Source organism: Anopheles gambiae, chromosome 3 (assembly GCF_943734735.2).
Source record: "Anopheles gambiae chromosome 3, idAnoGambNW_F1_1, whole genome shotgun sequence".
NCBI classification, from domain to species: Eukaryota; Metazoa; Arthropoda; class Insecta; order Diptera; family Culicidae; genus Anopheles; species Anopheles gambiae.
In genome coordinates this window covers 6,804,318-6,825,204 of record NC_064602.1, presented here as the reverse complement: position 1 = coordinate 6,825,204, position 20,887 = coordinate 6,804,318, and the positions used below count along the sequence as shown (strand labels likewise).

General features: G+C 45.9%; 1 protein-coding gene across 6 annotated transcripts in view; it reads left to right on the top strand.

Annotated features, from left to right (window-relative positions):
* LOC1277769 (potassium voltage-gated channel protein Shaw) overlaps positions 1 to 20,459 on the top strand; it is a 50,791-nt gene extending 30,332 nt beyond the window's left edge. For 4 of the 6 annotated variants that reach the window (XM_061657708.1, XM_061657707.1, XM_061657706.1 and 1 more), the window contains 10 exons: positions 730 to 879; positions 1,373 to 1,505; positions 2,158 to 2,337; positions 3,461 to 3,940; positions 7,894 to 8,190; positions 11,780 to 11,989; positions 17,851 to 18,019; positions 18,192 to 18,287; positions 18,471 to 18,578; positions 18,753 to 20,459. In XM_061657708.1, the coding sequence (XP_061513692.1) occupies positions 730 to 879; positions 1,373 to 1,505; positions 2,158 to 2,337; positions 3,461 to 3,940; positions 7,894 to 8,190; positions 11,780 to 11,989; positions 17,851 to 18,019; positions 18,192 to 18,287; positions 18,471 to 18,578; positions 18,753 to 18,871 (1,942 nt within the window). In that variant the 3' untranslated portion in view covers positions 18,872 to 20,459. Of the gene's footprint in view, positions 1 to 729; positions 880 to 1,372; positions 1,506 to 2,157; positions 2,338 to 3,460; positions 3,941 to 7,893; positions 8,191 to 11,779; positions 11,990 to 17,850; positions 18,020 to 18,191; positions 18,288 to 18,470; positions 18,579 to 18,752 lie in introns of those variants that run through there. The other 2 variants (XM_061657709.1, XM_061657710.1) reach the window with 2 other exon arrangements.
* Positions 20,460 to 20,887: the final 428 nt, after the last annotated feature.

The window sequence follows — 20,887 nt, the reverse complement described above, 5'->3', positions numbered from 1 at the left end:
AATTGTACTATTTACACAAACTTATTAAGGAGAAATCAACGCTCATCTAATTTGCGTCCGCCACCACTACAAGCTGTGGCTCCTTTTGCCCGAAACCACCCGAACAAGTTCTTCGGATCTTCATACGTTTGGCAAGAAAGTTAAATGTTTGCCGTTTCACTATTTGAGCAGCAACGATTCATTGCCTCCCGCTCGTAGCCAGTTTAGTGGAACGAGCCAACATTAGCCAACTGGAGTGGGAAGTGGCAGAGACAACGGCAAAGGCAAGTGCCGTTCTAGCTTTTAAGACGCGAGAATGTGTTTATCTAACAGCTCTCTACGTCCCGAAAATGTTCTTCGTAACGAGTTGTGCTCACTAGTGCTTTCGTGGCTGTGCAGAGTTGAGTGTGATGGAGAGGAAAGCTTTGCCGCATGCACGCAACTCGTGCACAGAAGAGCATGAATGTGCTACACTTTGGCTACAGTTTGTCATTGAGGTTGAGATAGTTCCGTACCACTCAAAACGGGTGCACTCATGTGGAGCTGCCAGTAATTTTGAGCTATGAATATGTAATGATGTTTACACAGGCATCTGGCCGCTTATTCGGATGGGCTAAGAGCATGTGAACAGAAGCGCACCGACGACGACACTAGATACTATCAGATCCATTTTTTGCTTTCGATGAACAGCGTTCGATGAGGCTAACTCGAAGGTATTTACCCACTCGCTTTTCCCTTTGCCCAATGCAGGTATGAGACGTACAAGGCGACGCTGAAGAAGATCCCGGCCACCCGGCTGTCGCGCCTAACGGAGGCACTGGCGAACTACGATCCCGTCCTGAACGAGTACTTCTTCGACCGCCATCCGGGGGTGTTTGCCCAGGTCCTCAACTACTATCGGTAAGGAAGGGAGCCTCTTTTGCAAGTTACAGCAACCCAACAGCCACCATGCACGGTACCAAGACATAAAAGTCCGCAGCGAACAACGGCTCATCAAGCCATCTTGCCGTGTTGACGACTGTTCGCGAACAGTTCGGGCTAGCTAGGTGAAGTAGTATAACACAATAGCGTGCTAATAATAAAAAGGCAAACTCTTCAATGCGGCTTATCTCGCCAGCAATAAAAAAGGACGCTAAGACTTGCCCACAAATTGCGCATTGTCTCATTGCTGGATGGGAGCGTTTTATCGCTCAACGCTAGAGAAAGCTGCCAGTAACGAAACTAAGCTTAAGGCTGGGAGCGTTATGGAGTTTTCATGTTGGAGATACTGCTCTTACCATCAGGATGACCATTACAGCGATGAAGTTTTCAAATATTTTAACGCAATTGCTCATACTGTGCCATAACTGTGTGTGTGGGAATGTGTTTTCTTGATGTGCTGCATTCGTTACAGAACGGGGAAGCTGCACTATCCAACCGATGTCTGTGGTCCGCTGTTCGAGGAGGAGCTGGAGTTTTGGGGCCTCGACTCGAACCAGGTCGAACCGTGCTGCTGGTCGACGTACAGTGTGCATCGTGATACGCAGGTAAGAAGGTGCTTTTCTTTTTCATGAGGGATGAGTACACGGGAAGATTAAATGCAATTTTGACGTAATACTTAAAGGTTGATGGGGATTGCGTCACAATCTGTTTAATGGAATAGTTGTGTTATTGTTATTTGGTGAATTGATGTAGAAGATTTCATGAAAAAAAGATTATGATTTGTTTTGGAACCATTTGCAGAGTTTTTCATTTTGCATAACACTTTATTCCCTTTTCTGTATCAAAGATAAGGACCAGCAAGATAAGGAATCACACTTGGACATCTTACGTTAAGCTTGAATTTTTAATTTAATTCAAAGCATCCTCGGTCAAAAGATTCATTTTTCGATTAACTCTAACACGCTCAATACTAACCCACCACGGTCATTGCCGTGCCAAACTAGCAAAGATTGTGTTTCTGGTTTATCGTAAGATCATCTTCAGCTTTACCGATAGCAACAGCCAACTAGAGAGCACACCCACATACACGACCCAATTTGCATATTTCTTCCGCAACGCTTTCTTTCTTTTTTTTGCGGCAACGTACGGCCAACCGGAATGGTTATGCATTGGAATCGTTGAATTTGCTTCTTCGCTCAGTTTTTCTTTCCTTTTTTTTCTTCCCTGTTCTACAAAACCTCCCCCAACGAAAAACAGAGCACACTCGCGATACTGGACAAATTGGAGCTAGACGATGAGCAGCCGTCCGAGGAGGCGATCGCGCGGCTGTTCGGCTTCGAGGAGGCACTGCTGAACGGCGAGCTAACCTGCTGGCAGCGCACGAAACCGAAAATCTGGGCCCTGTTTGATGAACCGTCGAGCTCGACCGGTGCGAAGGTAGGTGCTGAGGAGATGGTGCTTTGATTTTCCTGCTTCATTTCAATACCGCGACGAGTGTGCGAAGAGAACTGCAGAAGAAGAAAATGCAACGAGTGCCTTCGGTCGGAAGCATCCGGATTGACCGGAGACTTTATTTAGGCGCCTTAATTTATGCATGAAATAATTGAAGTACGCTACACCGCACTGTGTCTGCCGAGGTGAGGCTGATGCTGAGCGATGGTAAAGATTTGCGGTCGATAGGATCGCTATAGGAAAAGCTGTGTCACCGATAACATCGATTGCCAGGTGATTGGATGCATTTTCTCCCCCGTTTGAGTTGTGTGCGAGCAGCAGCAAGTGTTTCACGGAATGATGAATTCATAAGGCATCCATCCGACTGGCGGACAGTAGGGCAAGGTTGAGAAGCCGATAGCGACAGTACTACATAATTGATTCACCGGAAAGAGATTCATCGCGAGATGCAACATGCATCTGCTGCAGCTACGAGTTTCTAGAGCAGTTGGAATGAAAAGCACAGTTGCCGGTAGATGATGGTACAAAAAAAGCAAGCGCTTCAAGCGGCTCGATAGAGTGGGATACAGGAGGAAGAGAATGAGGGAAAGAATAGCAAATGAAATGGACATTCCATTTTCTAACCGGTCCATTTGCATCACAACCATTTGCGTTAATAGAGCCAAATGATCAAAGGCAGGGGAAAATGGGCGAGCATTCGTGGAGGAGTGAAATGAACGAGAAGTGCTTTTATATTGATACGGGAGGATATGCAAAGGTAGCCACTTTAATTAATCAACCGTCTTTGAATTAGCTTAGGCCGTTTTATACTTTTGCAGCAATTGATTGGGTGCTTTGGGAAACAATTGTAGAGCACCGTCGTCTCGTTAGCAAAACGCCAGAATGTATGCAAAATAATGTTGTAAGTGACAGATGCATTAAACATTGCATAGTTTCAGGAGTGAAACTGATTCTTAATCTAGGAGAAGAAATGACATTGCATATTTTAAGGCGCTTAACGAGAGCTGTTTTAAAGTAAAATCCAACTTTCGTGTAATCCTACAAACTTCTAGCCCACACATGTTAACTTTTGCCTCATGTCATTGCCATCCCTCACGCATTTGTACAGATTGTCGCTGGCATATCGGTGTTCTTCATCTGCATCTCTGTGATATCCTTCTGCCTCAAGACGCACCCGGGGCTGCGGGTGGAAATTCCGGCCATCCTGAACATCACGACCAACGGCAGTGCCAGCGTGCTGCCGGACGGACTGCCCACCACGCTGGACGAGCTGCTTGACCATGGCCGGCTGGACGAGCTGCTGCTTGACTATGGTGCGCCCACCGGTACCGGTACCGGCTCCACCAGCACCACCACGACTACCACCAGTGCCACCACCGAGAGCCATTCCGCATCACCGACCCGGCCGGAAACGACCACCCAGCGCACCGGACGCATCGTCTCGAGCGCCTACCGCATGAACTCGGGCAAGGGGGCGAGCATCGTGGAGAACTGGCAGGAAACGTACGGTCAGCCGCACGAAGCATTCTTCTACGTCGAGCTCGTCTGCAACGTGTGGTTCATCATCGAGCTGACCGTTCGGTTGGTGGTAAGTAATGGAGCGGCGGTGGAACAAGAATCGTTTCTTCGAAAAAAACAAAAAAAAAACGCTGAAGCCAATGTGCTTGGGTGTCATTTACGAATGCAAAGAAGGGAAAGCTTCACGCGAGCAAACAAACAAACAAAAAACCCTCGTAAACGGTCACTTCTTTCAGATCGTTGCTGCCAATCCCAGCTGGTTTTTATGGATCCAATCGATCGTGTAATCACTTTTTTTCGCGCACGCACGAAACTTGCTCCATTCGGGTGGAAAGGACCGAAAGTTTGGCGTCACTTTCACCATTCAAATGCAGATTGAATCGAGTTACGCACATCGTTCTTCCCACACACACACACACACGTACACCACAGAAGCACCATAAATGATGCCAATCGTATCGAAGCCCCATGTCACCAGCGTGGAGTGGTTTTCGTCCTGTGGAAACGACTGCACGAGATTAATGATAGGCTTCATCGTCGTCGTCCTCGTTTTTCCACTGTGCAATGGCGAATGTCTTCGTTCGCCTTGTGATGGGGCACACAGTTGTGGGGCTTCTTTTGATACAGGATAAACATTGACATTTATCCTGCCACCCAGGATGCCACCCAGGATGCCACACCGTCAAGATTGAGTCCGGTACCACCAGGCTTAGTTTGGTCGAGATTTCTCTGTTGGCAGACATGTTTTCCTTTCATTACTACTCGTTTTGTTTAGGCAACCGGGTTGGGGAAGCCCTTAGACCCTGCAACTGAAACTACTGCCCTGGGCAGTGTATGTGTGTGTGTAGGAGTGCTTCTGGTTGAGATATTCAAATGAGACACGGCAGTAGTGCTTTTAGCTTGAGGTGTGATGAACTTACATCTCATCAGGATTTGTTTGCTTTAAAGTAGTTTGCTCTAATGGTAAGGAAACATTTGTGTACGCCACTGCGTTTAGATAATCTTGTGCGTGTAGAAAAAACAATCTGTAATGGTTCCGTTCTGTGTAAGCTCCTTTTGTAACGTTCTAATGAAGCAGCAAACGGGAAGAGGGTACTCCAAGCATCTTCATTCAATCATTATCGGTCGGTAAACCATCAATCAACTTTGAACTTTCATCCCGTGAGTGCCTTTTACAACTTCCTCTCAAAAAAAAACCCTCAAAATGATGAAGGTTCTGAGTCAGCAAAACGCAACCCTCAAATAAAGGGGTTTGATTAATGAACAGTTGTCGATTGTAAGGTACCACCAAAACCCGTCCCAAACGAACTGCTGTTAAGAAGCTGCGGTGCGAAATGAATGCATGATGGGAGATTAAAGTTCACACCAGGTTCACAAACTTGGTGGAACGTTAATCCTTGCAATGGAGATAGAGCGGAGGTTCACAACAACCATTACACCATCATCCACTATTAGCATATGTCTTTCCAGCACGTGCGCAACACAGCACCGACACCACTTTCGTCCGCTCACTTGCTCCCTTATTTTATGTGCGGGATAAGGTTGTGGGTTAAAATGACACCAAATGACACCAAATGACACCTAACTATCGTGATGATACGGTTACGAGCGGGTGATGCTCTTCTAGGGTGCCAACTAGGTCGCAGGCAGCCGCTCGGGTCGGGTCGAGTACCGTCATTTGAGCTTTCTTCGTCTCACTGTACCTTTGCCCGGTTTCCGGCATCGTTCCGGGGATCACAGGAAGGATGGGAATTAAATACACGTAATCGTCGTAGCCCCTCGTAATCGTGACGATGGATCGGACTGACATTAACATCTGCTTACCGGGGATGTACGTCGTGTCCGGTCGTGCTGGTACAGCTCGGCTGGTACAGCTTAACGTTAAAGTTGTTCGTTTGTGTCGTTTTGTGAACCGTTTCAGATTGCCAGTTGACAACCAAATAGGACACAAAAATCATTAGATATCTGGTAAAAGTTGTTTATCTGTAAATGTGTTCAGCTAAAATCATAGTTTCGTGGTGTCAGAAGATGACAACCCAACCAATGCAATGATAAACCGGAAAATGGGTTTCTTTAGTGAAAATGAACTTCTATGGAACATCTTCATAAAGGTCCAACTATATTGGCATCTTTAGGTCCTTTAAAACTACTTCTTCCAGCCATTTTTTTTCTCCGTTGACCTCACTACAAAACAACGCCAACTCTTACTCCAGTAGTGTACCACGAGTACCCAGCCTCCAGGTCTCTTAGTGCACATTAATTTTATGCTATCCAGCTTCCCCATACACGGTGTGTAAGTCTCCCCGCTTGGAAGGCTGCAGCAAACAGAAAATGCTATAAATTTAAATAAATATCATTTACGCGTTTGCCTTGAGGTTAAAGTCGGCCTTGGTCGGTTTTCGGTGTCGACGCAGAAGGACGCTTTCGGGGAGGGCCAGATATGTAGTTCGGCAGTCGGAATGCTGAAACACACTGAAACTGGATGTTTGTGTGTGTATGTGGGAAGGAGAGCAGGCGCAAACCCTGCTTGGTGGTGGTATTTATGTCAGCTTATGAAATATCGACTTTGCGTTACGTACGACGGCCGAGGCAGCATTTCCTCGGGAATGTTGTCCTGTTTTGGGAGGAAGAGCCACGGGAGAATGTGTAACGTATGCTCGCACGTTTGTTATGTGTTTGGATATGATGGTTTTTTTGGTGAGCGTGTTGTGTTATGTGGCCTTGTCATCGATCTTGGTTAGTCGACGAGGGAAAACAAACCGAATGTGTGCTGTTGGAGCCAAACGAAGGATTAATAAGCTAAACATGACATATATTTCGCACATTTGAATGGATACACTGCACACACAACTAAAGTGACATGAACACTATAACGCAAACAAATCCCCTTTTATTCGCAACAAGAAAAAAGAGATCAGCAGTTATCTTTGTCATAATTCAATCAACCGTACTGTAACACCTTCCACGCAAAAGATTGCTGGCCTCCCACGGTGACACTTTAAAGCTGTTTTAGTACATCAAACATTCATGACCATTCACAAACTTCTTGTCCATCCTCCAACAACGAAATGACCGACCTGGGTGGACGAACCGGTTACCCTTTTGCCCACTGTTTTGTGGTTTACGGTGAAATGGTGTTTGAATTCGAAATGATGCTAATTAAAATCGAATAAATTAAGCCCTGAGCCGGCGTCGTGTGAGCGCCTCGATTGTGGTGGTGAAACATTTAGAGGTAAAAGGAGGGTAACGGTGAGTTGGCTTTGTCGTTGGCCCCGTGCCCGATGATCGATGTAATGCAACTAATGCAAATTTAATTTTACAGTGCCATTTTAGCCATTTGTTGGAATGGAACGGAGGGAGTGTGCAGGGGGCGTGGAGGAAATTTCAATTTGATAGCGGCTCATGATATGCGTGAGCTTGGTGGGTCTGTATCCATTTCATATCGCGATTTAATTTCAATCGTTATGAATGCATTTATTTTTATCATCGTGTTTGTGCTGAACGATGCGTAATTGACAGTGTTGATTAAAGCTTTTGTGGGGCTGGTACTGTAAAATGCATACTTTCAGGCGTTTTCAATGCTGCTTACTACATGCTGCATACTTAAACCCCTGATATTATGCATTCTACATTACAAACATCCCTTTCTAGTTTTACGGCCAAATCATGGTGCTTAACAGAATTTATTTTATTCAAAATCAATCAAAATCACTTACAATGATTTATTTTTTCGATTTGAAACCAATCATGCTGGGGCAAAAACATAGCTTTTCTAGTTTTTCACCAGCCGATTGTGCTGCAAAAAACCGTGCAGTCATACTGAACGAAGTACTTGTTTTCCTGTGCAATCAATGTGTCACTTGCCGTATGTTCCCGATTGCCCACCCCACACGAGCTGTAGTTATTTTCGTCTATAATGCCCACTAGAGCGCACATAATTGTGCTTGACACATGCACCTTTGCCCTGTGCTGCAAACTCATCGATCCGCTCTCTTCCCTTCTTTGTCATCTCCCCACTTCCAGGTGGCTCCCAACATTTTCGAGTTCATCAAATCGCCCGTCAACATCATCGACCTGGCGGCCACCCTCAGCTTCTACACCGACGTCTGCCAGCGGATGGGCGAGCAGACGGGGCTGCTGGAAGCGTTCTCGATCGTGCGCATCCTGCGGCTGTTCAAGCTGACGCGCCACTCGCCCGGCCTGCGCATCCTGATCCACACGTTCAAGGCGTCCGCCCGGGAGCTAACGCTGCTGGTGTTCTTCCTCGTGCTCGGCATCGTCGTCTTTGCCAGCCTGGTGTACTACGCGGAAAAGCTGCAGGTAAGTGCTTACACTTACGGGTGTGTAGCGGGAGAAGCGGCAGAAGCACGCGTAAAACAATCCTCAATGCCATTGAACGCAAGCACAAAGTGTGTCTCCCGGGAGTGTGCGATTGCGGGACTGTTTGCGTCAAGATGTTACCTTAAAAAGCCCCCTCCCATCTACAGTGAGCGATTCCGGGAAAATGGGACGACTGTGGATGATGTTTGGCTGCCTGCTTGTGCGCGCGTACGTTCCACCGGATACACGCGCTGCGATGTGTCTGGTTTTTGTGATTATGACCTGTTGTTATGGTTAGCCGGTGAGTGCGGTGTGGGGGAGAGCTTTCGCTTCGTAAGTTCCAATCATCACAGCTGGCTCGAATGTCGACTCGAACGCAGCGGCCTCTAGACGGAGCATAAAAAACTCCTCCCCTTTGCGCTGCCTTGGCCCGCATTACAATATCCGGTTTCATAACTACGCTCGATGGCTTTATCTGCAGTGCCCGCAAGAGCCTTGACTCTGTGTCCGAATGGATTCGACGAGACGAACTCTTTCCCGGCCGGCTTTCCCTGCTCCGTGCGCCACCGCTTGAAGGTTATGCATGGAGGCAATAAACTGTAGAGTTCCATTCTGAACGCATCGACCCGTGGTGAAGCCGAGACCGTATTGCGTACGGGAAGCTGCGGGAAATAAAATAAAGCGAAACTAAAGCACAGACGGGCGAAACAAAAATGGATCTTTTCTTTTGCCTTTTCCACTCTGTGTTTATCCAGCGGGTAAAGCGTCCCTCGGAACGCTTCGGTGCGGAAGCATGCCTAATGAAGTGGTGCCTTGTCTGCTGGGAGAAATTCGCCAGAATCGATGCTGATGAACAGCTCAATAAGCAGTCTGGCAAACAATGGCGATGTTTGACAGTTTTCTTAAGTAATCTCAATTGCTTGCGACAATAAGTACCGAGCGCAGTGGCGGGTAGGTGAACAACCGTAAACAGCGCTGGTGTTAATGCTGAAACATTTCAAGGAACTTCGAACGAGAGCATGGGAATCGATTGCTGGGAAAATCGGGCGCTCGGGCGAGGGTGCAAAGTTCAAATTAATTGCTGCTTGCTGTGTTGCTTAACTATAATCGATTAATTTAACGTTCACCGACCACCTGGAAGAGCAAGGTGTTGCGTGGAGAGTCTTCAAATTCCTGTTTCAATTACACTAGAGAGGCTTTAAAAACCGGTGTAACTTCAGGCTTTTGAAACGCGTTGATGAAGCGTAAACGATTTTGCTAATTATTTGCCGTTGAGGTTCGTGCCGTGAGCCAGTTTTCGGCAACGAGACTCCCTCCGGTCGGAAGGTCTAATCGAAATTTAATACTGTATTTAATGATGATGATCGACCATAACATTGTTTCCAAGGTAGCACTAGACGTTTACATCATAAAATCGTTTATTGGCAAATGATTCTTTCGTTGATGAAGCATAAAGAATGGCATGAAAGTTGAGTCAATAAAAGAGAATATTTTAACTAAAGCATCATGGACATACTTAAGAGTTTTCATTCTCTTAATATTGACAAATTTAGGAACATTTCTTTTGGAATGTTGTACATCAATTTCACACTATAAAGTCAAATTTTGGTGTTTTCTTTGGAACAAAATATAGTACAGAAATTGCAATATGCAGCTTTTTTGAGGAATTTTTAATCCAAACAGCAAACTTGCAAGGATTCTGTGATGCCAAAGCGGATTTAGCCATTATATTTACACCCCCATGCAATTTAAAAGCAGAAATAACACTTCATTCTAGCACAAAGCCATTCAAGTGCTTCTATGCTGCCCCTCGACATAGAACGCCGTTAAACCGCCAGCCCACAAATCGCTCCAATTGTGCAGCATTATTGTTCTTCATCATCATCACCACGCTCATAATGCAGCGTAAAATGTAATTTTCCATACGACCACATATTTCACGTTTATCTTTCGCTGGCTGGTTGAAAAACCTCACTACTCACAACTTTGCTCCACCGGACGCGAGCGATGCTTCATCTTGACGCTGGGAATGTGCTTTCGCGCTTTCCGCCCCAAAGTCGCAGACACACGAAACAAAGAGAGGCAGTACACACACACACACCATCAACGACCCGGTTAACGACCGGTTTTTTTTTTTGCACACAGCAACACAACACACTTCGCTGGCCCCGGGACCAATCGGATGCCGATATGAGATAAAGTTTTTGTTTTATGGTTTTGCTACCCCTTTCGCTGCGCGCTCCTTCCTTGCTTGCGTTTGCGTTTTAATGGCGTTCAAGTTGCGTAGGTTGACCATGGCGCGGTAGCACGTGTAGCGCCTGCTAGAAGCGGAACCGCTTTGTTGATGGAAAAACTATCTCCCCGGGGTACCGGCAAGTACAATGGGTCGTTCGGCAACCCGTTACTATGGATGCGTGAGATTGATGTGCGTCGTGTGGGTGTGTAAGATGGAAAGACGGCACACAGACACACATACAAATAACCGGTGTACCGCTTTTGTTGTCGATGGCAGCCAGTTGATGTCGCTAATGAGAAGTGGCGTCCGTTCGCAGGTTGCCATGGTGCGTGAGTGAGCGAAAAATCAAGCGAAACGACGACTACAAATGAGGTACGATGACGGTGGAGTTCCTTAAAATAATGATCTGTCCACACGGAGCACGATGGTGGTGGTGGTGAGCGTGAGGGCGCGTGAAAGAAAGATTTGCCCGCTCGGTTCGAGATTACGTTGATTAGGGTAAATTAATTTGAATTTTGTGTCAGCCGATTAAGAGAGCGGCAATCCGGGGGCCGGTGTTCACCACGGTACAAGGATCAAGCGGGTGGTTTTGGTTAAAACTTCCCCGCACCTTCACGGCGACCTTTGTGCTGGACGCTTCGGCAGGAGTTCGTTTAAAAAGCGGAAAGCTCCACATCGTTTGTGTGGATTTTTTCTCGCCCCCCGCTTCTGCTGACCTTTTGTGAAAGCTCGTTAATCTGTCAGTTTGAAAGTTTTGCAGCTGGCACTCTGCATTTTTTTCCCGTATCCTTCTCAGCACGAAACGTTGTTCCAGCGAGCAGGTTCGATGTTTCAAGCCCTCGCCTCCCACCGGAAGCATAATTAAAGATTAAATCGTAAAGCCCGGCTAATGATACGGATGAGTAAAAATCATTTACGTCCATTACAGAGTGTGTGTATGCGTGCGTTTGGGTGTAATCTTTGACCAATCCCTTCATGCAAAAACAAAAACAAAAAACAAAAAAAGGGTACTTTACCATCGAGTGAGTGATTTGTTGTTTTTATCGGCGGGGTTTCAGTACGTGCCAAAAAGGATTATGCGTTCGGGGCCTTTGTTTTTACGTACCCAAGGACACAGGATTTAACGCCATGTTGAAGAGTTTAGTGTCACCACGCACCCCGTCTTATCCGATGCCCCCACAGAAACAACAAAGGTCACCCCGGTTTGTTCTCGGAAACATTCGCGCATTACCATTCCGTCCCATCGTGTTTAATTTCATTTCCCATGTATTTATTCATTTTCACACCTTTTACTCATTATAAAGCTGCCTCTGCTTCTCTCTGCCCTCTCGTTTTTTTTTTTTTTTCTTTCAGGACAACCCGGACAACCAGTTCAAAAGCATCCCGCTCGGGCTGTGGTGGGCGATCGTAACGATGACCACGGTCGGGTACGGCGACATGGCACCGAAAACGTACGTCGGCATGTTCGTCGGTGCGCTGTGCGCCCTGGCCGGTGTGCTGACGATCGCCCTGCCCGTGCCCGTTATTGTCAGCAATTTCTCCATGTTTTACTCGCACACACAGGTGAGTGTATGGGGATGATGGCAGTGGTGGTGGTTCAGCGGTTTGATGGGAAATTTAATGAGCACCAGCTCCTCGGCCGTTGAGCCGAGCCTGTAAGATCGGGTTTTAATTATTCGCTTTAATTATGAATGTGGAATTGCCCGCTTTACGATCGTATTACCGAAAATGAAGATGGATTATAGTTGGGGTTTTCGTGGAATTATTTGAAGATTTTAATAATGATGTGAAGTAATAAATTCGAGGTAAAACTAGAGACGAAAATATTGTTAGAAATTTCAAATAAGCTTCTCAAGCTCTTTTTCAATTCTAATACGATAAAATTGAGTATTTTTAAATTCGTATAAAAGTCCACTGCAATAAGAAAAAAAAACACCGTAACCATCTCCAAAGTCAGATTTCATTCCATTCAATTGCCTATTACCATACAAAAATGACATGCATGTCTCGTGTCTCCTGGAACCTCTCACTCAACCTAAGCATCAAATTTACGTACAAAGGTCACTGGCTGGAAGGGCTCATCGCATATTTACATCGGCACGGCGGAATCCTCCCATCCACCGTGCCATTCCTTATCACTGGCGGGAAAATCTAAACATGTTCGTTCATCAATCACCCATAACGAACAACTTCTGATTCGAGTCGTGGGTCGGGCGGTTATTTTTGGTTGCTTTCTGGCGTGAGCTCTTTTTTATCTCTCTCGCTCTCTCCTCTCCCATGGAAAGTGTTTGCCACGGCAAGGTAATGCCCGAACAAAACTCATCATCAAACGTAAAAGTTGTGTTTTTGGCTCCCTTTCCCTTTCAGTGCGCGGAACAGCTTGCGGGTTGACACGAGGCCAATGCTTGTTAGGTACGATTTATGACCGAGTACAGCTTTAGTGAACTTTTTACTCATGACGAAGCATCAGCATCAGGAGGAAACAAAACCCTGAGTGTTACCCCACAACCACAAAACCCCGGGCGCAGGAAAATCCCAAGCTTGTGGCGCAGGCTCTTCCGGCACCTTCCGGAACAGAAAAAAGGGCTGTTGCTTCGGAACGAACTTCCTGTTGATCGATGAAACGCATTTTATCCACCCGAAAAAAGCAATAAAGACATTCCAAAAGCCTCACCACCAAGGGCAGGAAGTGAACGATGAGCCCCGGTCGGTGTCGATGTTTCCAAACCGATAAAGTTGACACTCTGTTCAATGCTCTCTCTCTCTGTTGAACACTTGAGCCACTGACCACCACCAGCACCACTGGGAGATGTGATGATTAACGGCTTTAATACTCCCGCCATTGGGAATGCACGGTCATGCGGACGGCAGAGCAGGCAAATTTGTCAAACTATCAGGGGCGACTGGGCCACCGTTGGCTGGCTTTCTGACTGCTGCTACTATTGCTGCCAGAAAACCATTCACTCAATGATCCATGTTTGGCATGCAGCAGGGCGCAAAGTGTAAGTAAATGGCCGCCAGGGGTCTGAAGAAATGGGAAAGTTTTTCTTGCGCAAGCAGTGTGCGAAAGAATTCTGCATAGTGATAACTTTACTTCACGATCTGCTGCCGACGCAAGAACGCACGAGGCAGTGTAGTGCAGACTTTGATTCTTGTGCTTCCTGGAAGTTTGTGTGAGACTAGACTTTGTGGTACGAATTGCTCCGTCTGCTGCTGCTGCTAGATGAACGGAGAGTGGCCCACTTGGGAGATAGTGAAAAAGATGCGGCTCAGCGTAACTTTCACCGAGGCGGAAATATTATCTTGGGATAGCGGACGAACGGATGCGGAGTCTCAGTTCGCAGCAAAACTTTAGCGAGCCAAACTTTTATCCCCCGTGCCAGATGCGGTCGGGTGAGAAATTGCTTATAGATTCATCGCCATTGTCGTAGTCGGGGTGCGAGGGACGGGCTTGGTTTTACTGCTTTATTGTCTTACCGTTCAGTCGAAATGTCTTGGTTTGGTTTCCCCCTTTTACTGGTCGGTCGTTTCTGCATAAAATCATTACAGAAATACATCAAAATGATGCTTTTTCAATAATTCTGCCCTGCAGATGCTTCATCCATTCTAATGGCGCCATATTCATCATGCTCTAAACGGCGGATCACTAAGTTCGACCAGTTTGAGGCTAAGTTCCTCTACAAGCTAAGAGAGCAATATTGCCTTAATCTTGACCTTAATTTGTAGATTTATGTTCCACTCCCGTCGCGTCAGCTATGATTTATGTACCTGTCGCTGGATGGTTCTAAATTTTCCATCTTGAACTTGGACCGTCTGGGTCTGGGAAGTGTGGCAGCAGCCGTGAGTTATCGGCGCGTCCAATTTCTTTCGGTTGTGTGATAAATGATCTTCCTGCATGGCCGTGCTAGGGGTTGGCAGAGGACTGTTCGTTGGTGGCGGGAGAACACTTCTCGCTCATTTGGAGGGCAGCAATTGGCCCAAAGAAATGAATCATAAAGGTAACAGTCTGCATTGAAGGCAATTTAGGAGTTAGTTTTTGTTTGGATCTACTTGTTGGATCTTCACGAATATGCAACATAGAAAGATTTTTTAGAATAATGTTAATAATCGGTTGTGTTTGGAGCTTTTTAATGTATTTATGCATGAAACTTTTCATGCATCCATAAATTTATTATCTCCTCTTCCTGTTAGCATGTACAATAAATTGCCTTTCCAATTGAAAACACACAACTCCCCCAAAAACTACTCGCACTACCGCACCTCTCATCTGCTAATGACAAACTCCAAAACCCACACAATTTCCAGCACAATGCAGCGTTAGTTGTTGCTTCTTTTTTCTCTCCTCAATTCACAGGGACAGCTTCGTTCTAATTAACTGCACTTGACAGCTCGTTTACCCGGTCGAGAGATTGTTCCAATTTGCTTTCCATTCGATAAAGATTCAATGAATAGGGACACAAATGGATCCAGCTACAAAAAAAAAAACCCCGTTCAGCAAAGCCGAAACACTGAAAAAAGGGAATAGCAGGTCCTTCATCCTGTTTTTCGAACCATTCAACCCAACCCCGAAGTTGGCCGTGCTGGGGAAAGTTGATCAAACAAAACGCCCCGCCTGACATTTGCACGCTGTTCGGAGCACTTTGAAAGACATTCAAGCATGATGCACGGCAGCCCACATGCTCAAGGTTATATTAGCATAAAACCCGTCCCGCTGGCTGGGTCACGCTGGGCAACTAGTCCCTCTAGACTAGCGGCGGCCGACTCATTTAAAGCTTGAAGAGAAGCTGAAAGCCCTGAAAGCGACCTCACCCAAGACAGTGTCCTTTTCAAGTGTCACGAAAGAGAGCGAGACAGAGCTGCTTGACTATTGACTACTAATGCCATCCCCGGGCGTTCTTGTGTCACTTCATTTGCTCGCTCATCAAGCGCTGCCGTGGGCTAATGTGCGCTCATTTACCTGTTGGCTTGTTTCACGATACAGTAGTGCAGCGTTTTGAAGCGTTTCGCGGTGGTGGTGGATGAAAAATGGCGACGAAGAGATACGTCAGCTTACGTCATTAGTCTGACCCGGCGCTTCCCGCAGAGTGGCTTTGGCGAGTGGATGTGTCGAGCAGGGATTTAGGGCGAGGGCATAGAGCAGCCTCTCCACAGCCTAGACATACAGGGATACAGGCGGAGCAGTGTTCTATTTTTGTTTCTATAGGAAAAGCGGGACAAAAACGCCTCCACGACTCCTGATGTAACGACAAATGAAGCAGCAACGCGGGGCCCAGCTGGCGGCCGTTTCATACCCATGTGCTCCAGTTTGTGTGCACGAATTTATCGCTGCACGGATGATTTCCTGCTGAAAGGAAAAAGATTACCAAACTGCAGCCAAAACTGCCGGCCCCAACACTGCCACTGCCACTCTTTTCCGGGCGCTCTGTTTCGGTCACCAGGTGCCACATTCGCATTTTTATGTTTGTGTGTGCGCGCATGCTTTTCTCCAAGCAGCTAAAAAGCAACCTTTCGCGCAAGTGACAGAGGCGCACTCTGGCGGCGCTTGTTCGATTTACATAATTTTCTCATTTAAATTTTTATCGACTCTGGCAGTATCTCAAATTGGGCTCCATGTCTTCCGCGCTACCCGGTGGGTTCCGAAGGTGGAAAGCAAAAATACATATATAAAAAAGGATTCACACCGCGCACATAATGTGCACCGTGTTCGCCTTTCGGGACAGCTTCGGAAAGGGCGAAAAAAAGACAAAAAAAGAAAGATAAACATTGCGCAATCGGCGATGGGTTGTAGCTTAGCGGGAAATTTATCCTGTGTGTGTGTGTGTGTTTTTCGTTGCATATTTTCCTTTGTGTTCTTTTTTCTCTCCATTTGCTAAAACAACGAACCGATCGCATTTAGTTTGTTGCGCTTAGTAAGCGATTGTGTAAATGCGATTTATTATGCTGTTGTGTAACGAGCTTTCTGAAGCTATCTTTGTCCTCGTTCGTTTGAAAGGTAGATCGGTTGTATGGAGAGAAAGAAAAGCGCTTACGACTGACATAACTTTTCTCATCACACACACACACCCACTCTCTAGACGCGATACAATATTTATTGTTAATTTTGCATAATACGCTGTTGATTACTTTCACCGATTAGCCCGGGTCACCCCGCGTGGTGGGTGAAATATGAATGTGTAACCGATCCTTACAGCGGTGTGAATCTGTGTGTGTGTGTGTGTGTGTGTGTTTTCTTTTTTCTCGGTCGGTCCAGTCTGAGGGCAAAAAGGGCGTCATTTATATGCAAAGCAATTTAAGCCCATCCCCTCGGCCAGACCTGAACAAACAATCGCACTGATTGGCGACATCGGAAAAGACAACACCGCGTTCGTCTTACCATGGGGTTCATGGAGGTGACGGGACGCTTGCTTACCTAACCACAAATAAAAACGCGTGCTACTGGGAAGGTTCAGACAGTAAAAAGCAAATCCAAAAACAATGTAAAAGGAATCATTGAAATGGGGCGTTTGGCTCCGTGACAGTTTAACATTAATTATCATCAATTATTTCCGTTGTGTGAAATTGTTTCTTTAAATGTTAAAATTGCTGAACTATAGTCCAGTATAGTATAGACACCAATAGAAAAAGATAAAACAACGGATGTTGTTATCTTCAGTTTCTTTTTAATTATCAAACATACTGCAGACGTTTCCCTTTTTTTCTTATCAAACAATTACCAGACACAAGGTGCTGAGGGGTAAAGCTGAACCCACCGAAACGCCTGAAAATTGAAAAAAATCCAAAAGCTTCCCAAACCTTCCAACTAACTACTAACCACCACACACAACTGCCCGGGGGCAAGAAAAGGTGTTTCGTGCTGATCAGATAATTTACCCTTCAACGAAAAAGGGAGCACAAATTTACACATCGTACACGGTTCAGCCTCCCACACACATACACACAGACAGGTTGCTTTCTCTACTCTCCATACCCACGATTTTCCATGCAACAGCAAACTCCAGCTCCAACCCCTCCGACGGTTCACACTTTGCCGCGAACTTGTTCCCTTTAGCCACAACACAAAAGCAAAACATTTCCTCCGCAGTGTACCGGCGCAGTTTGGGGAAGCCGAGATGCAGAAGAAACCGACCAAAAACAAACACAGTGTAAACAAAGACGTTGTTATCTGGTGATTATTTTCTGCCCGTCTTCTTGCTCTCCCTTCCTTTCGTCTGCTCCTCTTCCGGGTTATCCACACTAACGCTACAACTTTCTGTGGCGATTATTTTCCACGAACCATCCGGGCCTTCATCGTGCGGGAAGAAAAAAAAGGGACGCTTCCTTCGGTCAGCGTTTGTCCCCAAGTGAAATTCGGTGATCATTTGCTTTTTATTTCTTTTTGTTTTTTTTTTCTTGCACTGCATTGTTGTCTTTCCGCTTTCTTGCAGGCCCGCTCGAAGCTGCCCAAGAAGCGTCGCCGTGTGCTGCCGGTCGAGCAGCCGCGCCGGAAGCGGGACATGGGAGTGGCCAACCGGCGGGTGAACGCGCTGAAACACCAACACACCCAACCGACCCATCCCGCCATCTTTAAGGACGCTTTCGGTGGGGCGAAAATCGGTAAGCTTTCGCTCGCGTGGATAGAGCTTTTCCCTCTCTTTACTCGAGCTTCGTGAGCTTTGGAGCTTTCAAAGCTTTCGCCGTGCTTGAAGGGCGGGAAACAGTGATAGCTTTTTAGTAATGTTTTTGTAAAAATACATATTTGTAACAAATCTTTTCCCCCCCTCTTTAGGTCACGTGAACGGTGTCAATGTGATAGGGCTCACCCTGCAAGGACCCTCCGTGCCGGGGCTGGCCGTGCTGAAGCCACCCGCCGTACTGCAGCAAGGTAAGGTGGCTAAGCTCCAAGCCAAGCCATACACAGCCACCGTTTTAAGCTTCATTTGCAAGCAAATTTCATGCTAATAATGCTGATAATAATCCATTCGACTTCTGCCAACGACAAATTCCTGCTCCCTCTTGAACGCTTTCCATTCACCGTCTCTTGCCATCCCCGTCTCCTTTTGCGTAGGTGATTTTATCAACGTCCCTCAGCTCAGCTCCCTGCAGCCCCGTCAGCCGACGACCGGAAATGTGGATTTATTGCTACCATTACAGCCGAAATTGCTTGTTCCGCTGGGTAAGAGTGGGCGGGCGGCCGATTCTTTCGCAAGATTTTCTCCGCCAGAATGAAATGCGTCTGTGTGCCATTAACTCAACCCCAAACCTTCGTTCTCTTTTTCTTTTTTTTTGTTGTCTGCTTTTCCTTTTTCGTCGCCGCTCATCCGGCATGACATTCGGCGTTTGAGTGCAGCAGTCGAGCGAAGGGAATCCCGGCCGGAAGAAATGATCCCACTGGAACCGAAGGTGACCCTCCAGAGCGACCCGAACGGCGGTGCGTCCGGCAACAACACGCCCGGGGATGAACCTTGAGCCGGATTGAGCCGCCCGCCGGTGGATAGTTTGCTTGCGTCCGAGCGAAGCGGATCGAAACTTTTGCCTAGGGAGGAGAAATTCCGCGACGACTCCACAAAGAAGCAAATGCTTCGAAATTGAAAATTGAAAGGATTTTGATTAGATTCGTAAAAGTTGTAAGCTATTAATCGAACGGGATAAGCTGTAGGAGGAATGTAAAAAGATGGGTTGAAATACAATTAGAAAAAGGAAGGAAAGGAGGAGAATTAAACGAATGTATTTACTACTCAAACGAAGGAACTAAGCAGGGATAAGAAATAAAACAAGCACATGAAATAAGTTAAAAATAAAACATAGAAAAACAGTTCGGAGTTTACAGCGCTGCATTGGTAAAAGAATACATAAAATGAAACACTCTCGACGCAACACCATGACAGAGAAAGGTAACTTGAACGCTTAGTGGAAATGGTAGTGTCCGGGAAAATGTGACGTAGAAGCAGCAGCATTTATTTTGAAAAAATAAGTCGTTTTTGTCATACAAAAACAGTCCTCCCACGATTGTGGTAATGCTGGGGGACAAAAGCGTACGTTCAGAAGCGTTCAGCAACATTAGGCTTGTGCCAAGCGCAGTATAAATAAATTAGCTAGAACGATAGTTGTTTAATTGGATAACGTTGTTGTGCTCAAAGTTTTATACGATAGCGAATCATGATGATGCATTAAAAAAGGGGCTAAGGGCGCAAGAGGGACACGGAGTAGAATCAAAATGGAAACAGATTTCAAAAAACCGGATGCTGGATGTCACACAAAAAAAGGCGTGATAAGAAGAGGGGAAACAAATTCGTTGTATGGCATCACAAAAGTTAAGCGAACACCTTCATGTATGTCTGAATGTTATGGCAACATTAAGTGTACGAATTGGGAAGTAGTGGAAACAACAAAAAAAAACAACAGAACATTAAATCTCTTACCGTCTGTGTCCAAATGTCCACTACTATTGATGGCCAGCCAAACTTAGAGGTAAATTGTAGAGTAAAACAACCAACCACTATGTTGTAATCACTGTATGGCAGTAGAAGCGGAAGCTACCGAATTGTACACAGGAAATCATGAACATTAACCCAAGCTTTAATCGCAGAAAAAAAAACCCCACGGTGGGAGGTGTGGTTTTAAAAAAAACACACACACAATGACGTCGAGTTTAGGATGGTAAGTGTGTACTCTCGTATCTATATTCCACTACTCTAATGTTCTGCTGGAAGTCCCATACTAATGTAATCTTTTGCAATCTAAGACAACCCGTCAATGCAACAATTATTGTGAACCACATTAAATCAATTTCCTGATCGGTTTCAAATCGACAAGCGGACGGAGCTAATTAGGAGCGAATGTTGTGAACGTTTGTATTGATATGGTTTAGTGCTTCATTCCTATTAATTGTCATTTCATTTGAGTAAAGAAAACGGGGAGAAAAAATTAAACAATTTAAAACAAAAACGATACCAACACTAAAAAGCCAAATGCAACAGTAAGTGTCAAGAAATTTAAGCTGTTACGTTTAGTAAACGAATGAGACCAGAAATATATTTGTGCGTTTTTAAACGAATCATGGCCGTGTTATTGTATTTTGTTGCAATTAATAATTGACGTAAATTAGTTCAAAGAAATCCACAAAACACAATATTGTGACACTCTTCACAGCAGTGATCGCTGGCATCAGTCACTCTCTTTCGCTTGCTTTTTCTCTTTCTTTGTTTCTAACACTCTCCTGCTATACATACCCAACAAACATACCCAAGAAAAGCACAAAGTGTTTGTGCAAAATAGCATCAGGAAGATATAAGACTTCATTCGAGATTCCTCTCCTACGTGGGCAGTGTTGCGCCGAGTGGACGACAGTCCACAGACAGTGGACAATTTTTACGGCTGCTCGTAAATTTTGCAAATAAGAAACCGACCCGGGGAAATTAATGACGGCTGTTTAGTGCTTCTGACGGTTAAACAAAGTAAATGGCGGCGTGCTCACGCTGCCCA